The sequence below is a fragment of the Pongo abelii genome, chromosome 16 (assembly GCF_028885655.2).
Source record: "Pongo abelii isolate AG06213 chromosome 16, NHGRI_mPonAbe1-v2.0_pri, whole genome shotgun sequence".
Taxonomy (NCBI): Eukaryota; Metazoa; Chordata; class Mammalia; order Primates; family Hominidae; genus Pongo; species Pongo abelii.
In genome coordinates, this window is record NC_072001.2 from 15,326,206 (window position 1) to 15,352,297 (window position 26,092).

The following is a 26,092-nucleotide window of genomic DNA, read 5'->3' on the forward strand; positions in this document are numbered from 1 at the left end:
CCTCAGCCTCCCCAGTAGCTGGGACTACAGGCGCCCGCTGTCATGCCCGGCCAATTTTTTGCATTTTTAGTAGAGGTGGGGTTTCACCATGTTAGCCAGGACGGTCTCGATCTCCTGACCTCGTGATCCACCCGCCTCAGCCTCCCAAAGTGCTGGGATTACAGGTGTGAGCCACCGCACCCGGCCAATGTTTTGGTTTCTTTATGAAAATTTTACTGGATCTGTTACAGATATGACTGATGTATTTTATTTTTAAGTTGTCAAACATTCAGTTCATGATGTGTGTTTAACTTTTCGGGGAGGGACATTTGCAGAGACTGACTAATGGTATGGCATTCTGAAAAGCGGTTACAGATTAAAAATTTTTTAATTCTGCAGATGATAGTGTTGAACAAAGTGGAACAAAGAAAGAAGATCTGGATGACAGAGAGAAAAAAGATGAAGAAGAAACTCCTACACCTGTATATAGTGCCAAGTGAATTCTGGACAGCTGGGTATGGGGCAAGCAACCAGGTAATCTTCTGAGTTTTGGCACTTTGGAAAGCTTGATCTGACACTCCTTTTCTAAATAACTTGGATGGATTATTAGTAATTTTTTGGTAACAATTTTTTTTTTTTTTTTTTTTTGAGATGAAGTCTCACTGTGTTGCCCAGGCTGGAGTGCAGTGGCGGGATCTCGGCTCACTGCAAGCTCCGCCTCCCGGGTTCACACCATTCTCCTGCCTCAGGCTCAGCCTCCCGAGTAGCTGAGACTACAGGCACCTGCCACCATGCCTGGGTAATTTTTTGTAGTTTTAGTAGAGACGGGGTTTCACTGTGTTAGCCAGGATGGTCTCGATCTCCTGACCTTGTGATCTGCCTGCCTCGGCCTCCCAAAGTGCTGGGATTACAGGCGTGAGCCACCACACCTGGTCTGTTAACAATTTTTAAAAATGTAATTTAAAAAATTTAAATATTGTGGTAAAATATACATACCATAAAACTTAACCATTTTAACCATTTTTATGTGCACAGTTCATTGGCATTAAGTATATTCACATTGTTGCCCAGCCATCACCACCATCCATCTCTAGAACTTTTGCATTTTCTCTGACTGAAACTCTGTATCCATGAAACACTTAACTCCTTGCTGCCCCCAAGCAACCACCATTCTACTTTTGTCTCAGAATTTGACTACTCAAGGTGTCTCCTTATAAGGGGAATCATACAGTATTTGTCCTTTTGTGACTGGGTTATTGAACTTCTTAGGTCTGTGGGGTTCATCCGCATGTGTCAAAATTTTCTTCCTTTTAAAGGCTCAATACTAGTCCATTATATATGTAAGCCACATTTTATCCCTTCATCAGTGGACACTCAGGTTGCTTTCGTCTCTTGACTTGTGTGAGTAATGCTGCTATGAACATTGGTTTACAAGTGTCTTGAGTCTCTGCTTTTAATTCTTTGTGTCTATACCTAGGAGTGGAATTGGTCAATAGATTTTTTTGTTTTTGTTTGTTTTTTTGAGACCGAGTCTGGTTCCATCTCCCAGGCTGGAGTGTAGTGGCGCAATCTCGGCTCACTGCAAGCTCTGCTTCCCGGGTTCACGCCATTCTCCTGCCTCAGCCTCCCAAGTAGCTGGGACTACAGGCGCCCGCCACCACGCCCAGCTAATTTTTTTGTATTTTTAGTAGAGACGGGGTTTCACCGTGTTAGCCAGGATGGTCTCGATCTCCTGACCTCGTGATCCGCCTGCCTCGGCCTCCCAAAGTGCTGGGATTACAGGCGTGATCCACCGTGCCTGGCCAATAATGTGGTAGTTTTATGTTTAACTTATTATTTATTGTTATTTTTGAGATTAGGTCTCACTCTGTCGCTCAGGCTGGAATGCAGTGATGTAATCATAGCTCACTGCAGCCTTGGACTCCTGAGCTGAAGTGATCTTTTTGCCTCAGCCTCCCAAGTAGCTGTGACTACAGGTGAACAACACCACGCTTGACTAATTAGAGACAGACTCTCACTGTGTTGCCCAGGCTAGTCTTACACTCCTGGCTTCAAGTGATCTTCCTGCCTCAGACTCCTGAGTTACTGAGATTACAGGTGTGAACCACTGCACCTGGCAGTAGATGTAACTTTTTGAGGAACCAGTAAACTGTTTTCCACAGTGGCTACACTGTTTTACATTCTTGCAGCCGTATACCAAGGTTCCAGTTTCTCCACGCCCTCACCAACACTTTTTCTTTTTTTTTCCTTGTCTGATGATAGCCATCCTTTTTTGTGTGAGTAGGTACAGCATCTCGTTGTTGTGATTTGCATTTCCCTGATGATTAGTCATGCTGAGCATCTTTTTACATGCTTATTCACCATTTGTATACATTTACTGGAGAAATGTCTGTTCAAATCCTTTGCACATTTTTTTTTTTTTTTTTTGGAGACGGAGTTTGGCTCTTGTTGCCCAGGCTGGAGTGCAGTGGCACAATCTTGGCTCATTGCAACCTCCACCTCCTGGGTTCAAGTGATTCTCCTGCCTCAGTTTCCTGAGTAACTGGGATTACAGGTACCTGCCACCATTCCTGGCTAATTTTTTGTGTTTTTAGTAGAGACGAGGTTTCACTATGTTGGCCAGGCTGATCTTGAACTCCTGACCTCGGGTGATCCACCCACCAAGGCCTCCCAAAGTGCTGGTATTACAGGCATGAGCCACTGTGCCTGGCCCTTTTGCCCATTTTTTAATTGAGTTTTTTGTTTTGGGTTATAGGAGTTCTTTATCATGGATGGAGTTCATAATCTCTTCCCTTTCTCCAACCCGGTGAAACCCATATATTTATTCTTTGCTTACTTTATTTTGTGTAATTAAATTTTTTAAATGTGTGATGCATTTTTGTTCCAATTAAAAATATACCTGGATTCTTATAAAAATGTATAGATGATAAAGATTTCACGTGACTGCCCACCCCAATTTCAGTTTTCCTCTAAGAGTTAGCCACTATTATCCCTTCAGTGTGGATATTCAGACTTTCTTTTCCTTGAATGGACATACCTGTGTAAATGTACATATATAAAAATAATTTGTGATGCCAGGCATGGTAGCTCACGCCTGTAATCCCAGCACTTTGGGATGCTGAGGTGAGAGAATTGCTTGAGGCCAGCAGTTTGAAGCTGCAGTGAACTGTGATTGTGCCACTACACCCAACCTGGGTGACAGGGTGAGACCCTGTCTCTTAGAAAAAGTCCGTATGTGGGGTTAATAATAGTACCTACCTTGTAGGCTATTATGGGCTCAGTACAGTAGGCTAGGCAAAGTGCCTATGCAGTTATCTTGTGTGTAGTAAGTACCAGCATATACTACCTGTTATCCAGAAGTTTGCTGAAATGTGCCTTGTATTTTCTCTCTTTCCATTTTGGTCAGTTTTAGTAGAAGTTATCAGTTTAATTGAGTTTTTTCAAAGAGCCAGTTGTTGGTTTTATTGATTTTGTTTGTTTTGTTTTTCATTGATTTCTGTTTACTCTTTATTATTTCCTTTTTTCTGCTGCTTTGGGTTCCATTTGCTCTTCTGTCTCTTCTAGTTTTTTTTTTTGAGACACAGAGTCTCGCTCTGACTCCCAGGCTGGAGTGCATTGGCACCATCTCAGCTCACTGCAAGCTCCGCCTCCCGGATTCACACCATTCTCCTTCCTCAACCTCCCGAGTTGCTGGGACTACAGGCGCCCGTCACCACGCCCGGCTAATTTTTTGTATTTTTAGTAGAGGCGGGGTTTCACCATGTTAGCCAGCATGGTCTCGATCTCGCGACCTCATGATCTGCCCGCCTTGGCCTCCCAAAGTGCTAGGATTACAGGTGTGAGTCACCACACCCGTCCCTCTTCTAGTTTTTTAAGGTAAAGGCTTAGATCATTGACTTTAGATTTTTTGTCTTTTCTAACAGGTGTTCAAAACTATAACATAAATTTATCTCTAAGCATTGTTTAGCCACATTTCACAAATTTGGAAATGTTTATTTATTTTCATCTTCATTCAGTTGAAAATATTTTCTAATTTCCCTTTTAATTTCTTCTTTTACCCACTTATTATTTGGAAATGTGTTATTTCATTTCTAAATGTTTGGGGATTTTCAAATATCTCTTGTTAACAATTTCTAAATTAGTTGTAGTCAGAGAAAATATTCTGTGATTTCAATGTTGAGGCTTGTCTTAAGCCCCAGAATATGATCTGTTCTGTGGAATGTTTCATGCACACGTAATAAGAATGTGGCCGGGTACGGTGACTCATGCCTGTAATCCCAGCACTTTGGGAGGCCAAGGTGGGTGGATTACTTGAGGTCAGGAGTTCGAGACCAGCCTGGCCAACATGGTGAAACACTGTCTCTACGAAAAATACAAAAATTAACTGGGTCTGGTGGTGGGCGCCTGTAATCTCGATTGTGCCACTGCATTTTATTCTGGGTGACAAAGTGAGACTATGTCTCAAAAAAAAAGAAAAATGTGTATTTTGCTGCCCCGTAAAGCTTAATGAGATCAAGTTGATAGTGTTCAGGTATCCTTGACTTGAAATAATTTTCTGCCTACTTGTTCTATTCACTGTTAGAAGAGGAGTTGAACTAACACACAAGGTTGGATTACCACATTAGTTTGACGTGAATCTCAGAGATCTTACCCGTTCCTGATTACTTAGTAACTTTAAAGATACAAGTAATATCCTCACTTGTGTGCTCAGGCAAAGTGGGGAGAGATGTGGGACAAGCTGTGCAACTCCCCCAAGTCCGTCCTCTTTGAACCCCGCCTGAGAGATGAGACCTCTCACTGAGGCGTGCCGTCCCCTCACTGAGGCATGTCGTCCTCTCAGGTGTGTCGTCCCCTCACTGAGGCGTGTCGTCCCCTCAGGTGTGTCGTCCCCTCACTGAGGCATGTCGTCCCCTCAGGTGTGTCGTCCCCTCACTGAGGCGTGCCGCCCCCTCACTGAGGCGTGTCGTCCCCTCACTGAGGCGTGTCGTCCCCTCACTGAGGTGTGTTGTCCTCTCAGGTGTGTTGTCCCCTCACTGAGGCGTGTTGCCCTCTCACTGAGGCGTGTCGTCTTCTCACTGAGGTGTGTCATCATCTCACTGAACAAGGAGCATTAAGGATGTGCAGTGTTCCCATTTTGTAGTCAGATGGTTTATACACCTTAGGGAACCTTTTCCAGGGAGCCATGTCCCATAAGTCTGTGGATTTTAGGTATGTTTACCAAACACAATCCTCAACTAACCACATCTTGCTAAAAACATTTCATAGATAAGGACTTTTTTCCTAGCAAATACTAGTCATTTATTTACAGAGAAGCCAGTCTCAGCATCTCAGCGTTCTGGGGAGATGAGCCCCAGTGACTGGCCTTTATTTCCCTGGAGTATCTCCATTGTGCTGGGGAGGCATGAAGAGCAATTTCACTGCTTAGTTCCTCTTCTGAGGAGAATTGAAATCTCTCATGCTAATTATGGATTATTTTCTTTCAGCTCTGCAGTTTTTGCTTCATGTATTTGAAAACTATGTTATAAGGTGCATGCAGTTTTTTTCTTTTTTTTTTTTTGGAGACGGAGTGTTGTGTGTCCCACAGGCTGGAGTGCAGTGGCGCGATCTCAGCTCACTGCAACCTCAGCCTCACAGGTTCACGGCATTCTCCTGCCTCAGCCTCCCGAGTAGCTGGGACTACCGGTGCCTGCCACCACGCCCGGCTAATCTTTTTGTATTTTTAATGGAGACGGGGTTTCGCCGTGTTAGCCAGGATGGTCTCAATCTACTGACCTCATGATCTGCACGCCTCGGCCTCCCAAAGTGCTGGGATTACAGGCGTGAGCCACCATGCCCAGCCAGGTGCATGCACTTTTAGGATTTTTATGTCATTTTCATAAATTTGACCCCCTTTATCTCCGGTGATATTCTTTGTTGTGAAGTAACCTTGGTCTGACTACCCTCTTTTCTTCTGATTTGGTGTTTGCATAGTGTGTTTGCCTGGTTTAGCTTTTTTCACTTTCAACCTTTGTGTATATGTAAAGTGGATTTCTTTTAGGTATCATATAATTAGGTCTTGCTTCTTTATTCACCCTGACAACCTCTGTTTTTTATTTGGAATCTTTAGACCACTTGGGTTTAAATCTATCATCTCTGGCATTTTCAGGTACATCTTTAACTTGTCACTCTCCACTTGCAAATGGTATTAACGCTGCCTGAGCTGCGGGGCAATGCTCTGACCACAGCTTCCTGCTTCTGACCTGTTCTTGGTTGGTTGTGTTGCTGTGTCATATGTCCAAGTGAACACCACGGCCTGGCTAATTCTGTATTTTTGAGTAGAGACAGGGTTTCGTCATGTTTGTCGGGCTGGTTTCGAACTCCTGACCTCAGGTGGTCCACCTGCCTTGGCCTCCCAAAAGCCACCACGACCGGCCAAAAAAAAAGTATTTATGTTAACCTACATGTTTATCATTTTGGGCCCTTAAGGTTTTGTTTATATCCCAGTTGCCCTCTGGTATCATTTTCCTTCAGTTTGAAGATCTTCATTTATCATTTCTAGATCTGCTGGCAGAGAAGTTTTTCAGTCTGTCTGGTTATCAATTTTGGCTTTATCTCTGACTCTACACAAATCACTTTGTCTCACCTTGGGCCTCTCATGTATAAAATAGGAGTAAGTGGCCGGGTGCGGTGGCTCACGCCTGTAATCTCAGCACTTTGGGAGGGCGAGGCGGGTGGGTCACGAGGTCAGGAGATTGAGACCATCCTAGCTAACACGGTGAAACCCCATCTCTACTAAAAATACAAAAAAATTAGCTGGGCGTGGTGGCAGGCACCTGTAGTCCCAGCTACTCGGGAGGCTGAGGCAGGAGAATGGCGTGAACCCAGGAGGCAGAGCTTGTAGTGAGCCGAGATCACACCACTGCACTCCAGCCTGGGTGACAGAGTGAGACTCTGTCTCAAAAAAAAAAAAAAAAAAAAAAGGAATAAGTATAATATAATGTAAATAATTAAAATTATATAATATATATAAAATAAGTGAATACTTATCAGAGAGTTGCTGTGCAAATGACATGAAATAATGCACTTGAAGCTTCTAAGTCAGTGCCTGGCGCATACTGTTTGATAAACATTTGTTGTGATTTTTAAAATCTGTTGTTTTGCCTTTCTCCTTCTTTCCCCTCACCTAGCTATCAAAGTACCTACAGTTATGGGTGGGTAACTAGCCACGAAGTATACCTTTCTTGCTCAGATTAAAGCCCAGCTTGTTGACTCAGGGCAGCTTTAATGAAGAGGGTTTACTTGGAAGCCCTGCTTGCTCACAGGTATGGAGCTTTCGCAGAACCGACTCTCTACCTGGCAGCCTTGAAGGGGCTTGGATTCAAAGCATGTTCTTCAGCCACGTCATCTTTAGTCAAACTGCAGGTGGAATTTGTCGCTTTTAGAATAGCTCCTATTCCTTTCATTCCTTTTTTTCTTTTTTGCTTTTGCATCTCAACCTAAAAAGAAAAACACATTAATTTGAGCCATAGGAATTTAAAACTTGCTTTTTCTTTTGCTTAGATACGTTTGACTAAAACTTCCTTTTTCACAGGTTTATTTTTTCCAATATTTTATTATGAAAAAAAAATACGGAAAAGTTGAAAGAATTTTACAGTGCGCACCCACATATTCACCACCTAAGACTGTGCCGCTGGCATCATCCCACTTGCTTTATCACTGCTCTCTCCACCTTTTCGTCCCTCTATTCATCCATCAGTCCCTCACATTTTTTTTGCAGTGTTTCCAAGGAGACCTCTGGACACTTGCTTCTCAACACTGCAGCGTGTAGGCCCTCAGCAGGAGTTCAGAAGTGCACATTTCACAGTGAACCTTCTGAGAGTGTTGACAAATCACAGCTTTTCTTTTTGTCTAATGAAAAGGGCTTGCTGGCCATTGGGTGTTGTAATCTCTTAGGAGAGTAAACTCTTAGTGACTATCTAAATCATTCCTAATAATTCTCTCTGCTGTGTAAAGTAGGTCTAGGAGGACCCTCTCTGACATTGTTGTTAGCATAGGTTTTAGCTTAAGGTTTTGTAAATGCTGCTTATCAAAGTGATGAAGTTCCCATTTGTTACTGTTTTTTGAGAATTTTTATGCATGAGTATTGAGTTTTGTCATTTGCTTTTTCTTTTGTTTTTTTTTTTTGAGACGGAGTCTCGCTCTGTGGCCCAGGCTGGAGTCCAGTGGCGTGATCTTGACTCATTGCCAGCTCTGCCTCCCAGGTTCATGCCATTCTCCTGCCTCAGCCTCCTGTAGCTGGGATTACAGGTGTCCGCCACCACGCCCTGCTAATTTTTTGTATTTTTAGTAGAGACGGGGTTTCACTGTATTAGCCAGGAAGGTCTCGATCTCCTGACCTTGTGATTTGCCCGCCTCGGCCTTGCAGAGTGCTGGGATTACAGGCGTGAGCCACTGTGCCCAGCCTGTCATTTGCTTTTTCTAAATCAATTGATTTGTAATCATGCAATTTCTGTTCTTTAGCCTATTAATAGGGTGGGTTACATTGATTTTTGACTGTTGAACCAGCTTTGCATTCCTGCAGTGAAACTACTTGGTGATGATGTGTAATTCTTTTTATATTTTGTTTAATTCTACTTGCTAATAATTCACTGAATATTTTTGTGTCTATGTATATATTGTCCTGTAGTTTGTACTGTCTTTAGGTTCGATATCATGCTAATATTAGCTTCTTAAAATGAATTGGGAGGTTTTTCCTTTTCTAGTTTCCAGAAGAGATTGTTTTGAGTCTGTGTTAATTCTTTTTTAATGTTTGATGGAATTATCCAGTGAATTCATTTGGGTCTGGTAATTTCTTTTTTCTCGGGATTCTTAGAATTATGAATTCAGTTTTCTTAATAGTAGTTAGGGCTATTCAGATGATCTATTTTATATTTGGTGAGTTGTAGTAATTTGTATTATTTGAGGAATAAGTCCATTTTGCCCAAGTTGTCAAATTTATGTGTGTAGAGTTGTTCCTAGTAATTCCTAATTAATTATCTTTTTTGATATCTTTAGAGTCTGTGACATCACTAATGTTGGTAATTTATGTCTTTTTTTTTTTTTTTTTTTTTTTTGGTCAGTATTGCTGAGAGAGGTGTGTCAGTTTTATTGATCTTTTCAAAGAAGCAGCTTTTTGCTTTACTGTTTATTGTTTTTTTGTTTTCACTTTGTTTCTACTCTTACCTTAATTATTTCTTCGTTTCTGTTTACTTTTGGGTTTATTTTGCTATTTTTTTTTCTTTTAGGTTGTCGAGGTGGGCACTTATATTATTGATTTGTTTCCAAGTTTCTAACGTACCATTCATTTAGTGCTGTAAATTTCTCTCTCATCACCCACTGTAGCTCTTTCCCATTCATTTTGATGTATAGTACTTGCATTTTCTCTCAGTTCAGAATATATTTTAAAATTTCCCTTGAGACTTCCTCTTAGATCCATGGGTTATTTAGAAGTTTTAAAGTTTAGTTTCTGAGAGTTAGGCAATTTTCCTGTAATTGTTCTCTTGTTGACTTCTAATTTGTCTCCATTGTTTGAGGGAACATATGCTGTGTGATTGTAATTTCAAAAAATTTGTTAGGTTTGTTTTATGCCTCAGAATATGTTCTAACTTAGTATTTGTGGATACTTGAACAGATTATGTATTCTGCTGTTATTGGCTGGAGTGTTCTATAAATTTTGATTGGATCTAGTTGATTGATGGTGATGTTGAGTTCTATATCCTGGCAGCCTTTCTGTCTCCTAATTTTATTAGCTGTAGAGAGAGATTTTGAGGTCTCCAACTATAAAAGTATAAATGTCTTTTTCTCCTTTCAGTTCTGTTCATTGTTTTTTGTTTCAAATTGCTGCATCTTAATGGTGTATTGACCAAGTTCTAATTTTGTAATGTTGCCGTCTGTTCCTGGTAATTATCTTTTTCTTTTTTTTTGTTTTTTTCTTGAGACAGAGTTTCGGTCCTTTTGCCTAGGCAGGACTGAAGTGGCGCGATCTCAGCTCATCAACCTCCAAACCCACCAGGTTCAAGTGATTCTCCTGCCTCAGCCTCCTGAGTAGCTGTGATTATAGGGGCCCGCCATCACGCCCAGCTAATTTTTGTATTTTAGTAGAGATGGGGTTTTGTCATGTTGGCCAGGCTGGTCTCAAACTCTTGAGCTCAGGTGATCCACCCACCTTGGCCTCCCAAAGTGCTAGGATTACAGGCGTGAGCCACTGTGCCCAGCCCTCTTGGTAATTATCTTTGCTGTGAAGCTTACTTTATTTGGTATTAATGTAGCCAACTTCTGCTGTCCTTTCAGTAATGTTTGCATGATCTTTCTTTTTCTGTGCTTCTGTTTTCAGTTTGCCTATTTGAAGTCACTTTCTTATGGACAACATGTAGTTGGATCATGTTCTCTAGCCTATTCTCCCAGTGTCTTTTAATGTATTCAGACTTTACATTTAATTTAATGTCATTATTGTTAAATTGAGGCTTAACACTGCCATTTTATTTTGTATTTTCTATTTCTTTTGTTTTTCATTTTTTTGGTTTGATTCTTCCTGGCTGTCTGTGGTTTACTTGACCATTTTTAGCATTTTATTTTGATTTTTCTGTAGTGTTTTAGAGTGTATCTTTTCGTATAGCTTTTTTAGTGGCTTTTCTAGGTACTATATTACATATAGATTGAGCATCTCTAAACCCAAAATCCAAAATCAGAAATGCCCCAAAATTCAAAACTTTTGGGCACCCCAGCATGATGCCCCCAAGTAGAAAATTCCATTCATAGGTACTTAGCATGAATTTTGTTTCATGCACAAAATTATTAAGAATACTATATAAAATCACCTTCAGGCTCTCTGTATAAGGTATATATAAAACATAAATGAATGTATTTCGACTTGGGTCCTATCCCCAAAATATCTCATTATTTATATGCAAATATTCCTAAATCTGATAAAAATCTGAAATGCGGAGCACTTGTGCTCCTGAGCATTTTGTAAGGGACACTCAGCCTGTGTATGTATGAACACTTATTAGATTGTACCTGGTGTTGTCATTTACTAGTTTCAGGGATATAGAAACTACCTCCCCTGACGTTCCTTTATGTTCTCCTGTTCGTAATATACTTGCCTTAAATATTTCATTTGCTTACATTTATAACCACATATGACAATGTTATAATTTTTGGTTGAACCTTCAGACATAATTTAGCAAAATCAAGAGGTGAGGGAAAAGTCTGTTGTATTTATGCATTGGTGTGCTTGTCATCTCCTCCTTCCGGAAGTTCCAGGGTTTTCTTCTTTGATGGTTGCCATTCTGCTTAGAGAACTTCCATTAGCCTTTCTCTTGGTGTGGGTCTTCTGGTGACAAATTCTGTTTTACTTCCTCTGAGAATGTTTTGCTTTCCTTTTCATTCCCGAAGGACATTTTTGGTGGATATAAGAATTCTGGGTTAATGGTTCTTTTCATCATTTGAAAAATATTTTGTACTTTCAGCTGGCCTCCATGGTTTCTGATGAGAAATTTGCTGTCATTTGACCTGTTAATCCATGATAGTTGAGGTACTGTTTTTCTTTAGTGGCCTTTGAAATGTTTTCTTTGTCTTTTGTTTTTTGGAGTTTGGTTATGATATGTCTTAGTTTGGATTTCTTCGGATTCATCCTGTTTACGGTTTGCTTACCTTAGATCTGTAGGTTTATGTCTCTTGCCAAATTTGGGAAATTTTAAGCCATCACTTCTTAGAGTACACTTTCAACCCCAACTTCTTTTTTTATTTATTTATTTATTTTTTTTTTTGAGACAGAGTCTTGCTGTGTCTCCCAGGCTGGAGTACAGTGGTGTAGTCTCGGCTCACTGCAAGCTCCGCCTCCCGGTCAACCCCACCTTGTTTCTCCTGTCCCTTTGTGAGTTCAGTGACTGGAGTTGTTATAGTCCCATAGGTCCCTGAGACTGTTTTGTTTTTTGTTTGTTTTTCTTTTCCGCGGGGACATATACTTCTTTCTTTTCTTTTTTTTTTTTTTTTGAGATGGAATCTCTCCCTGTTTTCCAGGCTGGAGTGCAATGGCACCATCTCGGTTCACTGTAACCGCCGCCTCCCGAGTTCAAACAATTCTCCTGTCTCAGCCTCTTGAGTAGCTGGGATTACAGGTGCCCGCCACCATGGCCAGCTAATTTTTGTATTTTTAGTAGAGATGGGGTTTCACCATGTTGACCAGGCGGGTCTCAAACTCCTGACCTTGTGATCCACCTGCCTTGGCCTCCCTAAGTGCTGGGATTACAGCTATGAGCCACCATGCCCCACCTTAGGGGCGTGTATTTCTTCTGTGTTATTCACATTGGGTAACTTCTATCTTTTACATCACTGATTCTTTGCCCTTTTTCCTCCACTCTACTGCTGTGTCCATTCACTGAGCTTTTTATTTTGGTTATTGTATTTTTCAGTTCTAAACTTCCTATTTGGTTTCTTTTTTTTTTTTTTGTCTTCCTTTTCTTGTCTTAGGCTTTCTATTTTTTCATTTATTTCACATGTGTTTGTAATTGCTTGTTGAAGCCTTTTTATCATGACTGCTTTTAATTATTGGCCACATTATTCCCACATCTTTCATTGTGGTATTTCTATAATTGTTGTTTAAAATTTGGTTTTAGATCTTCCTGGTTCTTGGTATCATGAGTGACTTTCTCAATGGAACATGTTGTTAGGCGACTCTAGGTCTTACTTAAATCTTCTGTGTAAGTGGTTAAATCTTTCTGTGACCCTGCTCTGGCCGGGATAGGGCGTGCTTCACCTCATCGCTGGCAGCTGGAGACGAAGTCCAGGCTTCCCACTTTGCCTAGAGGCCCCTGGTTACTGTGAGGCAGGGGTAGGAGTTCTGACTCCCCAGTGGTGTCCATGGTTTGTGTATTTTCTCACCCACTGTTTTAGAATGTACATGAATGATGGACTGGGCAGTCAGGATTGCAATGGAATAAGCAGGAGGGTGTCAGGGAGAAGGGCACGTGGGTGCTCAAGGGCCGAGCTGCTTTCTTGGAGCTTTGGGGTTGTTTCTGGGCTCCGCAGCCAAGCAGAAGGGAGATGTATTATTTAAAGGCGGAAAATGCAGTGACTCTTCAGGAAGGGCTTAGCCCTTGAAGTGCTGGGCCAGCCTCCTTGCCTGAAGGGTGGCTCGGTGGCGATGCCCTGAGAAGGGCAGGGGCACTGCTTTACCTGTCAGTCTTTCACTTCTCCATCTTGAGCCCAGTGTGCAATTCAGTATTCTTCATGTCATTTTAAATAACTATTAGCTCTTAGCTGCAAAGCTTCAGCTCTCACATCCTACTGCTGGTGCTGGGCACAGTGTGCGTCACCCTGTGCCTTTCCAGGGAGTGGTGAGATGTGTCCCTCTCCTGCCTTCTAAGCCCCTCCCGTCCCGTGGAGAGCATATCCAGGGAATGGGTAGCCGGAAAACTGATGTCTTCTGCCCAAGGGGAGGCAGCCAGTAGGGGTGTTGCTATTACCTGTCAGGATCCAGGGCTGCGAGGCTGGTGACTGCTGGCCTCCAGGCTAGTAAGCAGCAGAGAGGCAGGCCCAGAAGAGCCCAGCTCTCACCCTGCCACTGGGAACTGTGGTGTTATAGGGGATTGGTGGGAGGTAACTTACAGTTCCCCTATAATGATCTGTACTCTGAGGTAGACGCATGCTTAATCGAAAGACCAGAATCCTTTGAATTATTTTCACTCATGTGATTGCCTTCTAGCTACTTACAAAACACTTCTTAGTATGGAAATTTTTGAAGATACATAGAAGTAAAGAGAATAATATAATGAAATATCACTTACTAGTTGGAATGTGTATTCTAACTGGTTACTTTATCTTCCTCTAAAATATGTCCATAAATGTGTTTCATGAGTCATGCGTACTGGGTAATTTTATCAAGACATCGTTTTTATTTTGAATTTGGTTTTTCAACATAAAAGTAATGGCTAGTGTTTTTCTCTGTTTAGGAGATGTGCTGCTGAAAAATATTGATTGATATTGACTTCAGAGTTCTGTGTTAGTAACTTTTTTTTTTTTTGGGGGAGACAGAGTCTCATTCCGTCACCCAGGCTAGAGTGCAGCAGCACAAGCTCAGCTCGCTGCAACCTTCCGCCTCCTGGGTTCAAGCGATTCTTGTGCCTCAGCGTCCTGAGTAGCTAGAATTCTAGGCGCGCACCACCACACCCAGCTAATTTTTGTATTTTTTTTTAGCAGAGAAGGGGTTTCGCCATGTTGGCCAGGCTGGTCTTGAACTCCTGACCTGAAGTGATCCACCCGCCTTGGCCTCCCAAAGTGTTGCGATTACAGGCGTGAGCCACTGTCCCGGCCAACTTTTATATGATGTTTTCAGAGAGGCAGTATGCCATGGTGGTTCAGAGTCTCTGTCATGTGCTTTACTCCTCTGTGTGGCCTCGGAGAAGTTGCTTAACCACTTGGTGCCTCAGTTTCTTCATCCATAAAATGGATTTACAACACTGCTTGACAGTGCTGGTTGTGAGGGTTGCCTGAATTCGTATGTGTAAAGTGGTTAAAACCGTTGTTGCCACATATCATGCCTTTGAGTACTACCTGTTGTCACCATCCATTTTCTCAACATTACAACAAACTGTGGCCACATTGTCCACAGGTGAGATGTTATCTTGTCTTGTTTTCTAGATGTGAATGAACTGAAGGGGTGTCTTTCTGTGCTGGTTAAAGAGCAGCAGGCCCTGGCCATTCAGTCAGCCACCACCACTCTCAGCCCCGTGACTCAAGCAGAGGCTGGTAATCTTGGAGCACTGTTTCATTGCCTTGAACCATTTTTCAGGAGAATGTCAAAGTTAAGTGGAAAAGCAGTGGCATTTCTCTGCCTCTTGTGGACAGAAAAAGGTAATATAACGCAAAGAAAGAATCCTAATGGGCCGGGCATGGTGGCTCACGCCTGTAATCCCAGCACTTTGCGAGGCCGAGGCGGGTGGATCACGAGGTCAGGAGACCGAGACCATCCTGGTTAACACGGTGAAACCCTGTCTCTACTAAAAATACAAAAAAAATTAGCCAGGCGTGGTGGCGGGCGCCTGTAGTCCCAGCTACTTGGGAGGCTGAGGCAGGAGAATGGCATGAACCCAGGAGGCGGAGCTTGCAGTGAGCTGAGGTCGTGTCACCACACTCCAGCCTGGGCGACAGAGTGAGACTCCGTCTCAAAAAAAAAAAAAAAAGAATCCTAATGCCAGTTAAATATAAAATTCAGACTGTTTTGTTTCAGAAAGTTTAATTAAGATTTTCAATATAGTGTCTGTCTTCACCTTCTGAAATTTATTCTTGCTTTCCCTTTTTGTATGTTTTATGTAATCTGGAGAATGAATTTGCCAATTTGCTCATGTAGTAACAGACCATACTATGTAATCTCTGCCATTATTTATTCAATTAAAATTTTTTGTTTCTTTTTTTTTTTTTTTTTTTTTTGAGAGGCAACGTCTTGCACTGTCACCCAGGCTGGGGTGCAATGGTGTAATCATAGCTCATTCTAACCTTGAACTCTGGGTCTCTAGTGATCCTCCTGCTTCAGCCACCTGAGTAGCTGGGACTACAGGCACATGCAACCATGCCTGGCTAAATAAAAATAGTGTGTGTGTGTGTGTGTGTGTGTGTGTGTGTGTGTGTGTGTGTGTGTGTGTGTGTGTGTGTGTGTGTGTGCGTGTGCGCGTGTGTGTGCGCGTGCGTGTGCGTGTGTGTGCGCGCGCGCGCGCGCGCGCATGGAGATGGGGTCTTGCTCCTGGCCTCAAGCAATCTTCCTGCTTCAACCGCTCAGAGTACTGGGATTACAGGCATGAGACACTGCGCCTGGCTCTGTGTCATTATTTTAAAGACCTTTTTCTGTCAGTAACTGTGGAAGCCAGCCAAAGCTTTAGATCAGCTCAAGTATAAATTTGAAAATGAATTCTGAACATTGTGTACGTTTTATTTTGTTTTGCTGCTGGGTAAGGAGATAGATTGTAATGTTCAGTGCCCATCTAGTTTAGATGCTTCATGTTTTTCCTTCCTAATGTGATTTTCTTATTCTTTTATTACAAGAGATGCTTTTAGGCCGGGCGCGGTGGCTCACGCCTGTAATCCCAGCACTTTGGGAGGCTGAGGCGGGCGGATCACCTGAGGTCGGGAGTTTGAGATCTGACCAATATGGAGAAACCCTGTCTCTGCTAAAAATAAAAAAATTAGCCAGGGCATGGTGGCACATGCCTGTAATCCCAGCTACTCGGGAGGCTGAGGTAGGAGAATTGCTTGAACTGGGGAGGTGGAGGTTGCAGTGAGCGGAGATCGTGCCGTTGGACTCCAGCCTGGGCAACAAGAATGAAACCCTGTCTCAAAAAGAAAAAAAAAAAGTGGGGATGCTTTTGGGCATATGAGTTTTAATTTGTTGATGCCTGATAATATATTACAGATTTCCTATATTTGCTGACAGCCACTAGAATGTTTAAAGCTTATGTAAAATTGTACTTTTCCAAAATGAAGCTGTCTATCAGACTTTTGTCCTCAGAAGGCTGAACTACAAGATTGCCAGATGAAACTATATTTTGTGTAGTTAGGAGTGTTGGCTTTATTTGACTGTGATAGTGACTTTGACTCCCTGGAGAGCACATAGAAAGTACAGGAGGCAGGAAGAAACAAAGCAAAACCCTGATCATCTTGCTCGCCAGAGACACGAGCGATACTTGCAGCTTGTTTCCTTGTTTTCTTACGTTTTAATTTTTGTGTTTGTTTTCCTTTTTTGTTTCCTTATGTTTAAATATAGTTGAAATCACATTACAGTTGGCTCTCTGTATCTGGGTTTCACATCCACAGATTCAACCAACTGTGGATCGAAAATATTGGAAGAAAAGCAATAAAAAACAACACAACAATTAAGAAATACAAATAACAATACAATATAACAACTAATTACAGAGCATTTACCTTGTATTAGGTGTTAATCTAGAGATGATTTTGTTTGTTTGTTTGTTTTGACATGGGGGTCTCACTGTTGCCCAGGGCAGTGGGGCTATCATGGCTCCCTGCAGCCTTGACCTCCTGGGCTCAAGTGATTCTCCCACCTCAGCCTCCCAAGTAGCTGGGACTGCAGGCGTGTGCCACGATGCCTGGCTAATTTTTGTATTTTTTGTAGAGCCGGGGTTTTGCCATGCTGGCCAAGCTGGTCTCAAACTCTTGACCTAAAGTGACTCACCCACCTCCTCTGACCACACTTGGCCCATGTGCTTCTCTTGTAAGGACTGTGTGTCCTGTTACATGTCTGTGTCTTGTCATGTTCATATTTCTCATTTAGGATTCGGGAGCAAAGATTTCCATCTTCCAGGTACCCAGTGCCCTTCTCAGAGGTTCTTGTGTTTCCTCTCTGAGCTCCCGGTGCATTATTCAGGCACTTGTGGATAAGCGTGTACCGTTGCCCCGGCCAGCCATGTTCTTCTTTGCCATTTTTATTACACATGGTATCTTGGGGAGATCCTTCTATAACATCCCTGTTTGTTGTTTTTTGTTTTGTTTTGTTTTGTTTTGTTTTTTTGAGATGGAGTCTTGCTCTGCCTCCCAGGCTGGAGTGCAGTGGTGCGATCTTGGCTCACTGCAGCCTCCGCCTCCCAGGTTCAAGCGATTTGCCTGCCTCAGCCTCCGAGTAGCTGGGATTACAGGCATGTCACCACCACACCTGGCTACCTTTTGTATTTTTAGTGGAGACAGGGTTTCGTCCTGTTGGCCAGGCTGGTCTTGAACTCCATATCACCTGTTTTTATAGCGTATCCCCTGATCATGAAAGCAAATTTTAGTAAATTTGGAGAATATATAGTAGCAATACTGTAATATACATATATTAGAAATATGATATACTATAAAGTATAAAATAAAATTATTTTCTATGCATAATTGAGTTGAGATTATGCCTTTTTGTATTCTAGCCTTTTCTCTCTTGTACAGGATGGTTTTTGTGGTGTACCATTTGCATAACCTTTTACTACATGCGGAATGAAACTGACTTGTGAAATTAACATACGCAAGTAGCGAAAAGCTTAAAAACACACAGGACGGTGATGAGCACCATCCTCAGAAGAGGGCGACTCCCCACGGGGTGGCTCAAGCACACAGGGCTTCACCCGCGGCCAGGAGCAGACCCCGAGTGGAGGACGCCGGAGCTGGGGTGAGCCAGGCTAGCCTGTGCGTCTCTGCTGCTCTTCTTCCAGCTCCTCTCCGGCCTGGTCTCCCATGTGGGGTTTATTCTCCCTCTGTTTATGTATTTATCTGTTTATCGTCTGCTTCCTCCCACTAGAATCTCACTTTGGGAGGTCATTTCATGAGCATTTTCCCAAGACATTTAAAATTCCTTATACATTTCTTTGATGCTTAAAGAGAAAACTTTTCCTTTACAAAAGACATTTGATCAAAGTTGTTAAACAACGAAACTAAAAATCCACTTGTGATCCTGTCACTTGAAGAAAACCATTGGTCAGATTTTGGTACACACCCTTTCATAGTATTGATTTTATGTAGTATCTGCACCCTCCGCTGCTGACTGGTTGTATGTTCCGTGTGTGTCGTCTGCAGTTCCCGGCCTGTGAGCAAAGGTGTGGGGGGGCTCGCCAGAGTGGGATCCCGAGCGGCACTGTCTTTCGCCTTCGCCTTCCTGTGCAGGGCTTGGCGATCAGGTATGGTCCCTGGTGTGATGCGTTGTTCTGCTTCCCTAATCCATCAACAGTCTGGGTTTTGAGCTCGGTTCAGCCACCATGTGCCCTTCGGCTGATCCCTTGTGTTCTCTGTGCCTCGGTTTCCTTGCTTGTGAGATGAGAGGCTGCAGAGGCTGTTTCACTTTTCATGTCTGTGCTTTAAAGAAAAAAAAAGAGAGTGCATGCACCCTCACCCCCACGTCAGCCACTACCATGGAACACCTGAGTACAGACTTAATTCTAGAAGAATAAGAAGTTACTGTATTGCTCATGTGACAGCCGTGAAATACAGAATTGACTGGAACAGCTGTGCTAGATTTTGGCCTGTTGAGTGAGGGATTGGAAAGGTGACAGTGGCATCATCTCTCGCTGAGGGGTGGGAAGCCCAGCAGGAGAGTGAGGGGAGTGGGCGGGCTCCTCTGACACGTGTGTGCCCAGGCGAGAATGCGGACCTCTGCAGTGAGCTGTTGTAGGAGTCCCTGGACGCCCTGCGAGCACTTCCCGAGGCCTCGCTCTTTGATGAGAGCACCGGGTCCTCTCTGTGGCTGGAGGTGGTGGAGAGAGCGACCAGCTTCCTCAGGTCCGTTGTGATGGGGTGAGTTCTTTCCTTTCTTGCCTTCTGCACGCAGACAGCTGGCCTGCTTGAGGCTGGTTCTTACCACCCTCGCTTTAGAGCTAAGAAGCCTAGTAGGTTGGTTTCTCACCTCTGTTTTCAGCGGGCTCTCAGTGCTGTGATTCTGGGTCTGGGTTCTCAGCTTTTCAGGAGATTTGATATATGATACTCTGACTAGACCCAGGAAGCTGTGATACTAAATGAGATGGACGAGGGAGGATGCTTAGAGATTTGGCCATCAGTCATTCGTGGAGGGTTGAGCACTTACATTGTGTGTCTGTCTGTGATTAGGAGCTGCTGTCCTGAGTGCAGAGTGGCGCTTGGTTTGAAGTCTTATAGATAACGTGGGAGTAAACAACTACTCAAGATCAAATAGTTTAGTCCTTTAGCTGGTCTTTTTAGCGTAAAAAATTTTGAATAGGAATCATTTGTGTGTAAGAAAAACATGAATTCTGGTCTTAGGTGCTATGCATTTTTGTTAAGGTTTTTAAATTTAAAGAAAATATAAAATTCAACAGGGAGGACAGATGCAGAGGAAAAGTGAGGCCACTCCTCACTCCCCTTGCAGAGGTCAGCACTGTGCCTTCTTCCATCCGGCAGGAGGCCTTTGGCGTTTGCATCCCTGGCTCTGAGTCCACTTCCTGAGCCTGCTGGTGAAGGCATCACCACAAATTTTTAACGCTGGAGGCCCTGAACATAGGCATGGAGTTGATTTCAAAAATTCAGCTGTAATATTGATGCCATAGGATCCTTTCTCCGCAGTCTTGGGATAGAATTTTAAAAAATTTATTATTGAGTAACATAGAAAAGTTAAAAATATTTCATTGATCAGAGATAAAAATTAGTGTAGACATTTTGCCTTCAGATTATCAGGTGGTTTTGGAGATTGGCTCTCTAATTCCGTAGGAGGATGTTGATACTGTTATAGTCTTACAAGTCATTGAAACTGGAAAAGATAGCTAGATATTCTTCTACTCATGTTTTTGATAATGAGATAAATTATTTTATGTTTCACAAACTTGGAGTATGTCATCTACTGTAATATAGTGTCTGAATGAATAATTTAAATAAAATATATTTCTGTAAGCTAATTTTACACTTTAAAAATCTCTGAAAAATTTGAGTAGCAAGTCTCATAAACTTCATTCTAAATATTAAAAATATATCCTTCCTTGGGAGGGAGCGTGTAGTAAACGTGTTAGTGTGATTGTAAGCATGCTGTCTTTCTGGAGGTCGCTTTGTTCCTGCATCCACTGTTTTCATTTCAGGGATGTTCACGGAACACCAGGCACCAAAGGGCCAGAAGCGTCCCCCTGCAGGACCAGCACTTGGCCCTGGCCATCCTGCTGGAGCTGGCTGTGCAGACAGGCACGCTGAGGTGAGGGCTGCCACAGACTGGGAACACTTTGGGGAAGCGGCTCTGTGTCCAAATACCTGTTGCATTGTGTTTGTTTCACTGAATCGTGTGTGACTGCAGCAGATGTGGTGCTCTGTAACCAGAGAACCATGTCCCAGAGCTCGCTCTCTCTTTTCCTTTTCTTCACTTCCTTTTTTTATGCTTAGTTTTCTAGACTGGGAATTTTTTTTTTTTTTCAGTTTTCCTCATTTAATTATTTTTATTCCATGAATTTAAGATCCTAGATCTTTCATGTAAACATGCTCTTTGAGCTTCTTAACTGGTCTTTCCTATCAGCAAAAGGTGATGTCGTGTGCTGAAATCTTGGTGTCAATTCAGTGATTTAATTACCATGGCTTTACTTTCGTTTCCTTTCATATCCCAAGTATTGCTTCACTTCTATCTAGCTGTTTGCTTTTATTTTTGCTCCACCATGAAAAAAAAAGTTAATCTGTTTTTACTAGGAATAAATATCTTTTCTCCTTTGGCCAAATGTTGTTTGCCATCCTGATGTTGCTTCAGCTGTGGGACAGCGAGGCACAGGAGACTGACAATGAGCGTTCCGCCCAGGGCACCAGTGCCCCGCTTTTGCCCTTGCTGCAAAGGTTCCAGAGCATCATTTGCAGGAAGGATACGCCCCACTCCGAGGGCGACATGCACGTGGGTGTCATGATGGAACTTTGTGTGTAGGTGACACTCGAGTCTAGTTATTTTTTAAGCAAGACTGGCGTGCGTGTCCACGGCAGTATTTTTCTCTGGTGTGTGTGTGTTTGGTAGTAACAGCATTGAGTCAGATGAGACAGGTGTGGGAGGCCACTTGTTTGTGGAGAAGACTCGGATCAGTGAACACTGACTTCCTTGTCAGCACAGAACCAAGCTTGAAACATGCACTTTTAAATCAATACCAGAAAAGAACAATGAAAATAATGGCCTGCTTTGTTGGCCCTTCCTATGTACTGGGCTCTGTGCAGGGCGTGTCACCTGAGCTGTCACTCTGTTTAGTACCAGCTCCCCCCTTAACAGGTGTGGACACCGAGCTGGGGGAGGAGCAGGCGTGTGGGGCCCTGGGCCTAAACCTCCAGGACTGCTGGTCTTTACAGGTCAAGTACAAGTTGGATTTTGCCGGTTTTTTGGGAAAGTCTTAGGCATTCCAATATCATGCTTTGGTTTTTCTATTATTTGCAGTCTTTAATGATAATAGGGCTCTTCTGCCTTTAGAAGAATTAGAATTATGCAAATGAAAGTAGGTGTTCTCCAGAGTGGGCAACGTTTAGATGGAAATAAAGTTTTTGGTTTTAGATTTCAAGGCCAGCTTGAGATGCTGTGCTGGGTTCCCACAGAAGTGGTTCTGCCTTTCTCCGGGGGTCCTAGGCCTGTAGGGTGGTTTGGTTGTGCTAGTAATCTGTGTGGATTCAACTTACCTGTAGTATCATAAATGTATATATGCACAGTCAATGTTGTGTACATGTATACAGCAAATTTAGACATTTGTACAGTCAGTTTATATGCTGCATAAATATATAGCTGTATAGTATAACTGTATCATCGACATTGTCATTTGATGGGTCAAATGAGTCTATAGCAAAATAAAAAAAATAATTAAAGGCTAATTGTTACTTTAATTTTTCCCACCATTTCTGAATGTTTGTTTACTTTTCCTTTCTAGCTTTTGTGTGGCCCTCTGAGCCCCATTGAGAGTTTCCTGAGGTACCTCACCCTTCCACAAGACAACGAGCTTGCCATTGATCTGCGACAAATGGTGATTGTTGTCATGGCCCATTTAGACCGTCTGGCTACGCCCTGTAGATGCTTCCGCTGTGTAGCTCTCTGACGTCTCATAAGGTGTGTGTGCAAGAACCGTGTTCTCCATGTGTTTTGTAGCTAGTACCACTTCTAGGTTCTCATCCTGGGCCCATGTGGAGACTTGTTTTTTCTGGTATTGTTGGGGGGAGCTGGCTTATGGTTTTTAAACATGTTTGCTGTTGAAAGTATTATCCGTGTAGAGAGTGAGTGATGAGCAAGCTGAGGCACACAGGCCTGGGGACCCAACCTGGGGGCCCGCATTCCAGGTTCAGGTGGCACAGCCCCAGAGAGCTCCCCTTTATCCACAGCCCCAGGCCCTCCCACCTGCAGGGGGTTCCACAGCCTTCTTTATACTCTGAACACGGGCTGTGTTAGTATGTAATGCTGGTTATAGCAGTGACAGTATAATTATATATTATATCTGTTATGTAATAGTAATGGTAATAGTAGTGATTTGCATGTGTGGAGCACCTGTAGGGTGCAAGCCTGCTGAGGACCTCATGCACGCTGTTGTATCTCATTATGTCAATGAGAAAACTGCCTTTGGGAATGGTAGTGAACTTTGCCAGTGTATAACAGTAATCCTAGTTTTGAATCCAGATTTTTCTAAGATTTTATTTCTAGTATGAAGAGTATTTATTTTGTTTTACAGTCATTAAAAAAAAAAAAGGAATACAGTCACATGGTTCAAAAATCAAACCTAGGCAGAGACACACTGTCGCTTCCCCGCCCACGCCTTCCAGCCATTTCCCACCTGCTGCCTCTGACTTTTCAGTCTCCTCTGTAACCTTGTTCTCTGGAATGAGTACGCTAGTGGTAGCATGTTGCATTACTTGTGTTGCTTGTTTTTTTTTACTAACCATATATACTGGAGTACTTTATCAGAGTGTCGCTCTTTGTTTTTATAAAGCAGCTTAGTCTTCAGTGTGTGGATGTGTCTTTTATGTATCTTTCTTTAGTGAGTCTCTTATTGGTGGACACTTGGGCTTATTGCCACAGTGTTGCTATACAAATAGTGCTGAGGGTCGGGTGTGGTGGCTCACGCCTGTAATCCCAGCACTTTGGGAGGCCGAGGTGGGCGGATCACCTGAGGTTGGGAGTTTGAGACCAGCCTGGCCAATTTGGAGAAACCCCGTCTCTACTAAAAAATACAAAAATTAGCCGGGCGTGGTGGCACATGCCTGTAATCCCAGCTACTCGGGAGGCTGAGGCAGAAGAATTGCTTGAACCCGGGAGGCAGAGGTTGCAGTGAGCCAAGATCGCGCCACCGCACTCCAGGCTGGGCAACAAGAGTGAAACTCCATCTCAAACAAAAACAACAAAAAACACAAATAGTACTGCAAGGCTTGACCTGGAACATGTGTCCTCCATGGGTGCATGCGTGTGTGCCTGTGCACATGCACAGGTGGGGATGCACCTAGTGTGGGCTGGTTGTCACCAGATTGCTCCTGTACAACTTGATTTCTCTCACCACCAATATGGCTGCTGGTCTCCCAGCCTTGTGTGTGGGCTTTTGGGATTTTGCCTGTTAAAGCACAAAATGGTGACCCTGATATAGTTTGAGCATTTTAAAATACATTAGTATTTAAGGGCCATTTATACTACTTTTTAATGGTCTCTGTTAAAATGAAATGCAATAGAAACGGAAAAATAACCTGTTCAGTTGCTTCATCATACCTGTTAAATGAGGTAATACAGCATGGTACGAGCTATTTTGATGCTTTGAATCAGCATATTTTCTCTTTATTTGCTTTGTTTTTTAGCTTATAATATCTCAGTGCTACTCCCAGCATTTTTTTTTTTTTTTTTTTTGCTGTTGTAAAAGAAAACATTTACTTTCTCATCTTGCAGGGATCATTGCAAGAGGTCATAGGTTGGGTGTTAATAGGATGGAAATACTATGCCAATGTGATTGGTCCAATCCAGTGCAAAGGCCTGGCCTACCTGGGAGTCACACAGATTGCCTGTGCAGAGAAGCGCTTCCTGATTCTGTCACGCAATGGCCGCGTGTACACACAGGCCTACAATAGTGACACACTGGTGAGTGTTCTGGGCACCGCCTGCAGTGTTCCCTTGTGGAGCAGGGTCTGAACTATAGATGCACAAGCTCTGGTGTTTCTTTAAGCCATTTGATTTCTGAAGATTGATAAGCTTCTGTTTGTTGTATATTATGTTTAATGATCTCAGTTGTAATATTGTCAAGATTTGGGTTGTGAAGATTAGGAAGTCCTTACAGTGAAACTCATTGCTAATCATGAGATTCCCATTTGTAAACTCATTTCCACGTGTAAACTCATTTGACTTTGGGACCAGACAGGTGACAGATGAGGGAGATGGGCCTCATGGGGATAGTGGCAAATTGGGACGTGGCATGTTTTCATTAAAGCGAGGTATTCCTCCCTGTCGGCTGTGTGTCTCTGTGGCATGGGGCTAGCCTGTCCTGCCCCTGCATCGGCTCTGCTCTTGGCACAGAGCACTTGGAGGCTGCCCGCTGTTCTGTTGGTGCTGCGTGGGAAGGGCTGGAGAGCCGGCCCCATGGCCCCCAGGGACTTATGCCCCACTTCCAGTTAGAGCAGGCTTTGCTCAGGGATACATGATAACGGAGAGCTGCGCTGCTTTCATTTTCCTTGGACTGATGACTACTTTTCTTGGTATTTTTCCTTTTTTAGGTCCCACAGCTGGTCCAAGGCCTCGCCTCCAGAAACATTGTAAAAATTGCTGCCCATTCTGATGGTCACCATTACCTAGCCTTGGCTGCCACTGGAGAGGTGTACTCCTGGGGCTGTGGGGATGGCAGATGGCTGGGCCACAAGGACACTGTGTATGTATTGCTCATTTCTGTAGGGGACACACTCTTCTTTTATGTTGCTATATCCTAAACAGGATGGAGTGCAGAAGTGTGTCCAGGTGTTTTCCAGCTACCCTGACATGTAGCGCTGGGGTGGAGCAGGACACTACGATATGCCCCCTCCTTGGTGATGGCTTAGGAGCTCTGCCCATGCATGGAGGGCAACAGGAATTGGCCTTTCGGCTCTTCTCCACCCCGTGTAGCCTTGGCCAGCCTTTTATCTACTCAAACTGCATCGCCACTCTGGAGTTTGCCAAAACAAATCCTACACCACTGTTCCTTCATTCACAAACAGTTCACCCTGTCTCCCGTAGATAAGGTTGTCACCCTTTCCTTGAACCATAATATTATTTTTACAGGAACAAAAGTCAGCAGTTTCTTCCTAATATTATCCTATTCGGTGGAACCTTTTATTGTGAAAGAACAGAGATAAAACAAAGTTATTATAAATGCCAGGCTGTAAGAATTGGGAGGTCTGACAGCCCCATGGAGTGATGGGGAACCCTCTTGTACTTTGCTGTTGTGCGTGGAACTTTGGCATTAGGTTTAAATGAAGGACGTGTGTGCATACCAACTCAGCAAGCCCATGTCATGTGGGCCAGAGCCCTGAGCAGGGAGCAGGCAGTTGCAGAGCTTGAAATGAGCGAAGTCATGACTGCACTTGTGTCCCTTGAGAGGAGCCCGGGGGGCATGGCCCATGCACACCACAGGGTGGAGTTGAGGTCATCATTGCTGACAGCATCCGCTGGGAAGATCCCAAACTG

The 26,092-nt window shown here is 43.3% G+C and overlaps 1 protein-coding gene across 15 annotated transcripts in view; it reads left to right on the forward strand.

Moving 5' to 3' along the window:
• Positions 1–377: 377 nt before the first annotated feature.
• The window catches only part of LOC129050251 (E3 ubiquitin-protein ligase HERC2-like), a 39,782-nt gene continuing 14,067 nt past the window's right edge, over positions 378–26,092 (forward strand). For 5 of the 15 annotated variants that reach the window (XM_054532046.2, XM_054532031.2, XM_054532042.2 and 2 more), the window contains exons 1-8: positions 378–513; positions 14,638–14,850; positions 17,907–18,145; positions 18,550–19,263; positions 20,550–20,659; positions 22,344–22,519; positions 24,332–24,520; positions 25,150–25,301. In XM_054532046.2, coding sequence (XP_054388021.1) covers positions 22,484–22,519; positions 24,332–24,520; positions 25,150–25,301 — 377 coding nt within the window. In that variant the 5' untranslated portion in view covers positions 378–513; positions 14,638–14,850; positions 17,907–18,145; ... (1 more) ...; positions 20,550–20,659; positions 22,344–22,483. Of the gene's footprint in view, positions 514–14,637; positions 14,851–17,906; positions 18,146–18,549; positions 19,264–20,549; positions 20,660–20,707; positions 21,338–22,343; positions 22,522–24,331; positions 24,521–25,149; positions 25,302–26,092 lie in introns of those variants that run through there. The other 10 variants (XM_063716368.1, XM_054532035.2, XM_054532034.2 and 7 more) reach the window with 10 other exon arrangements.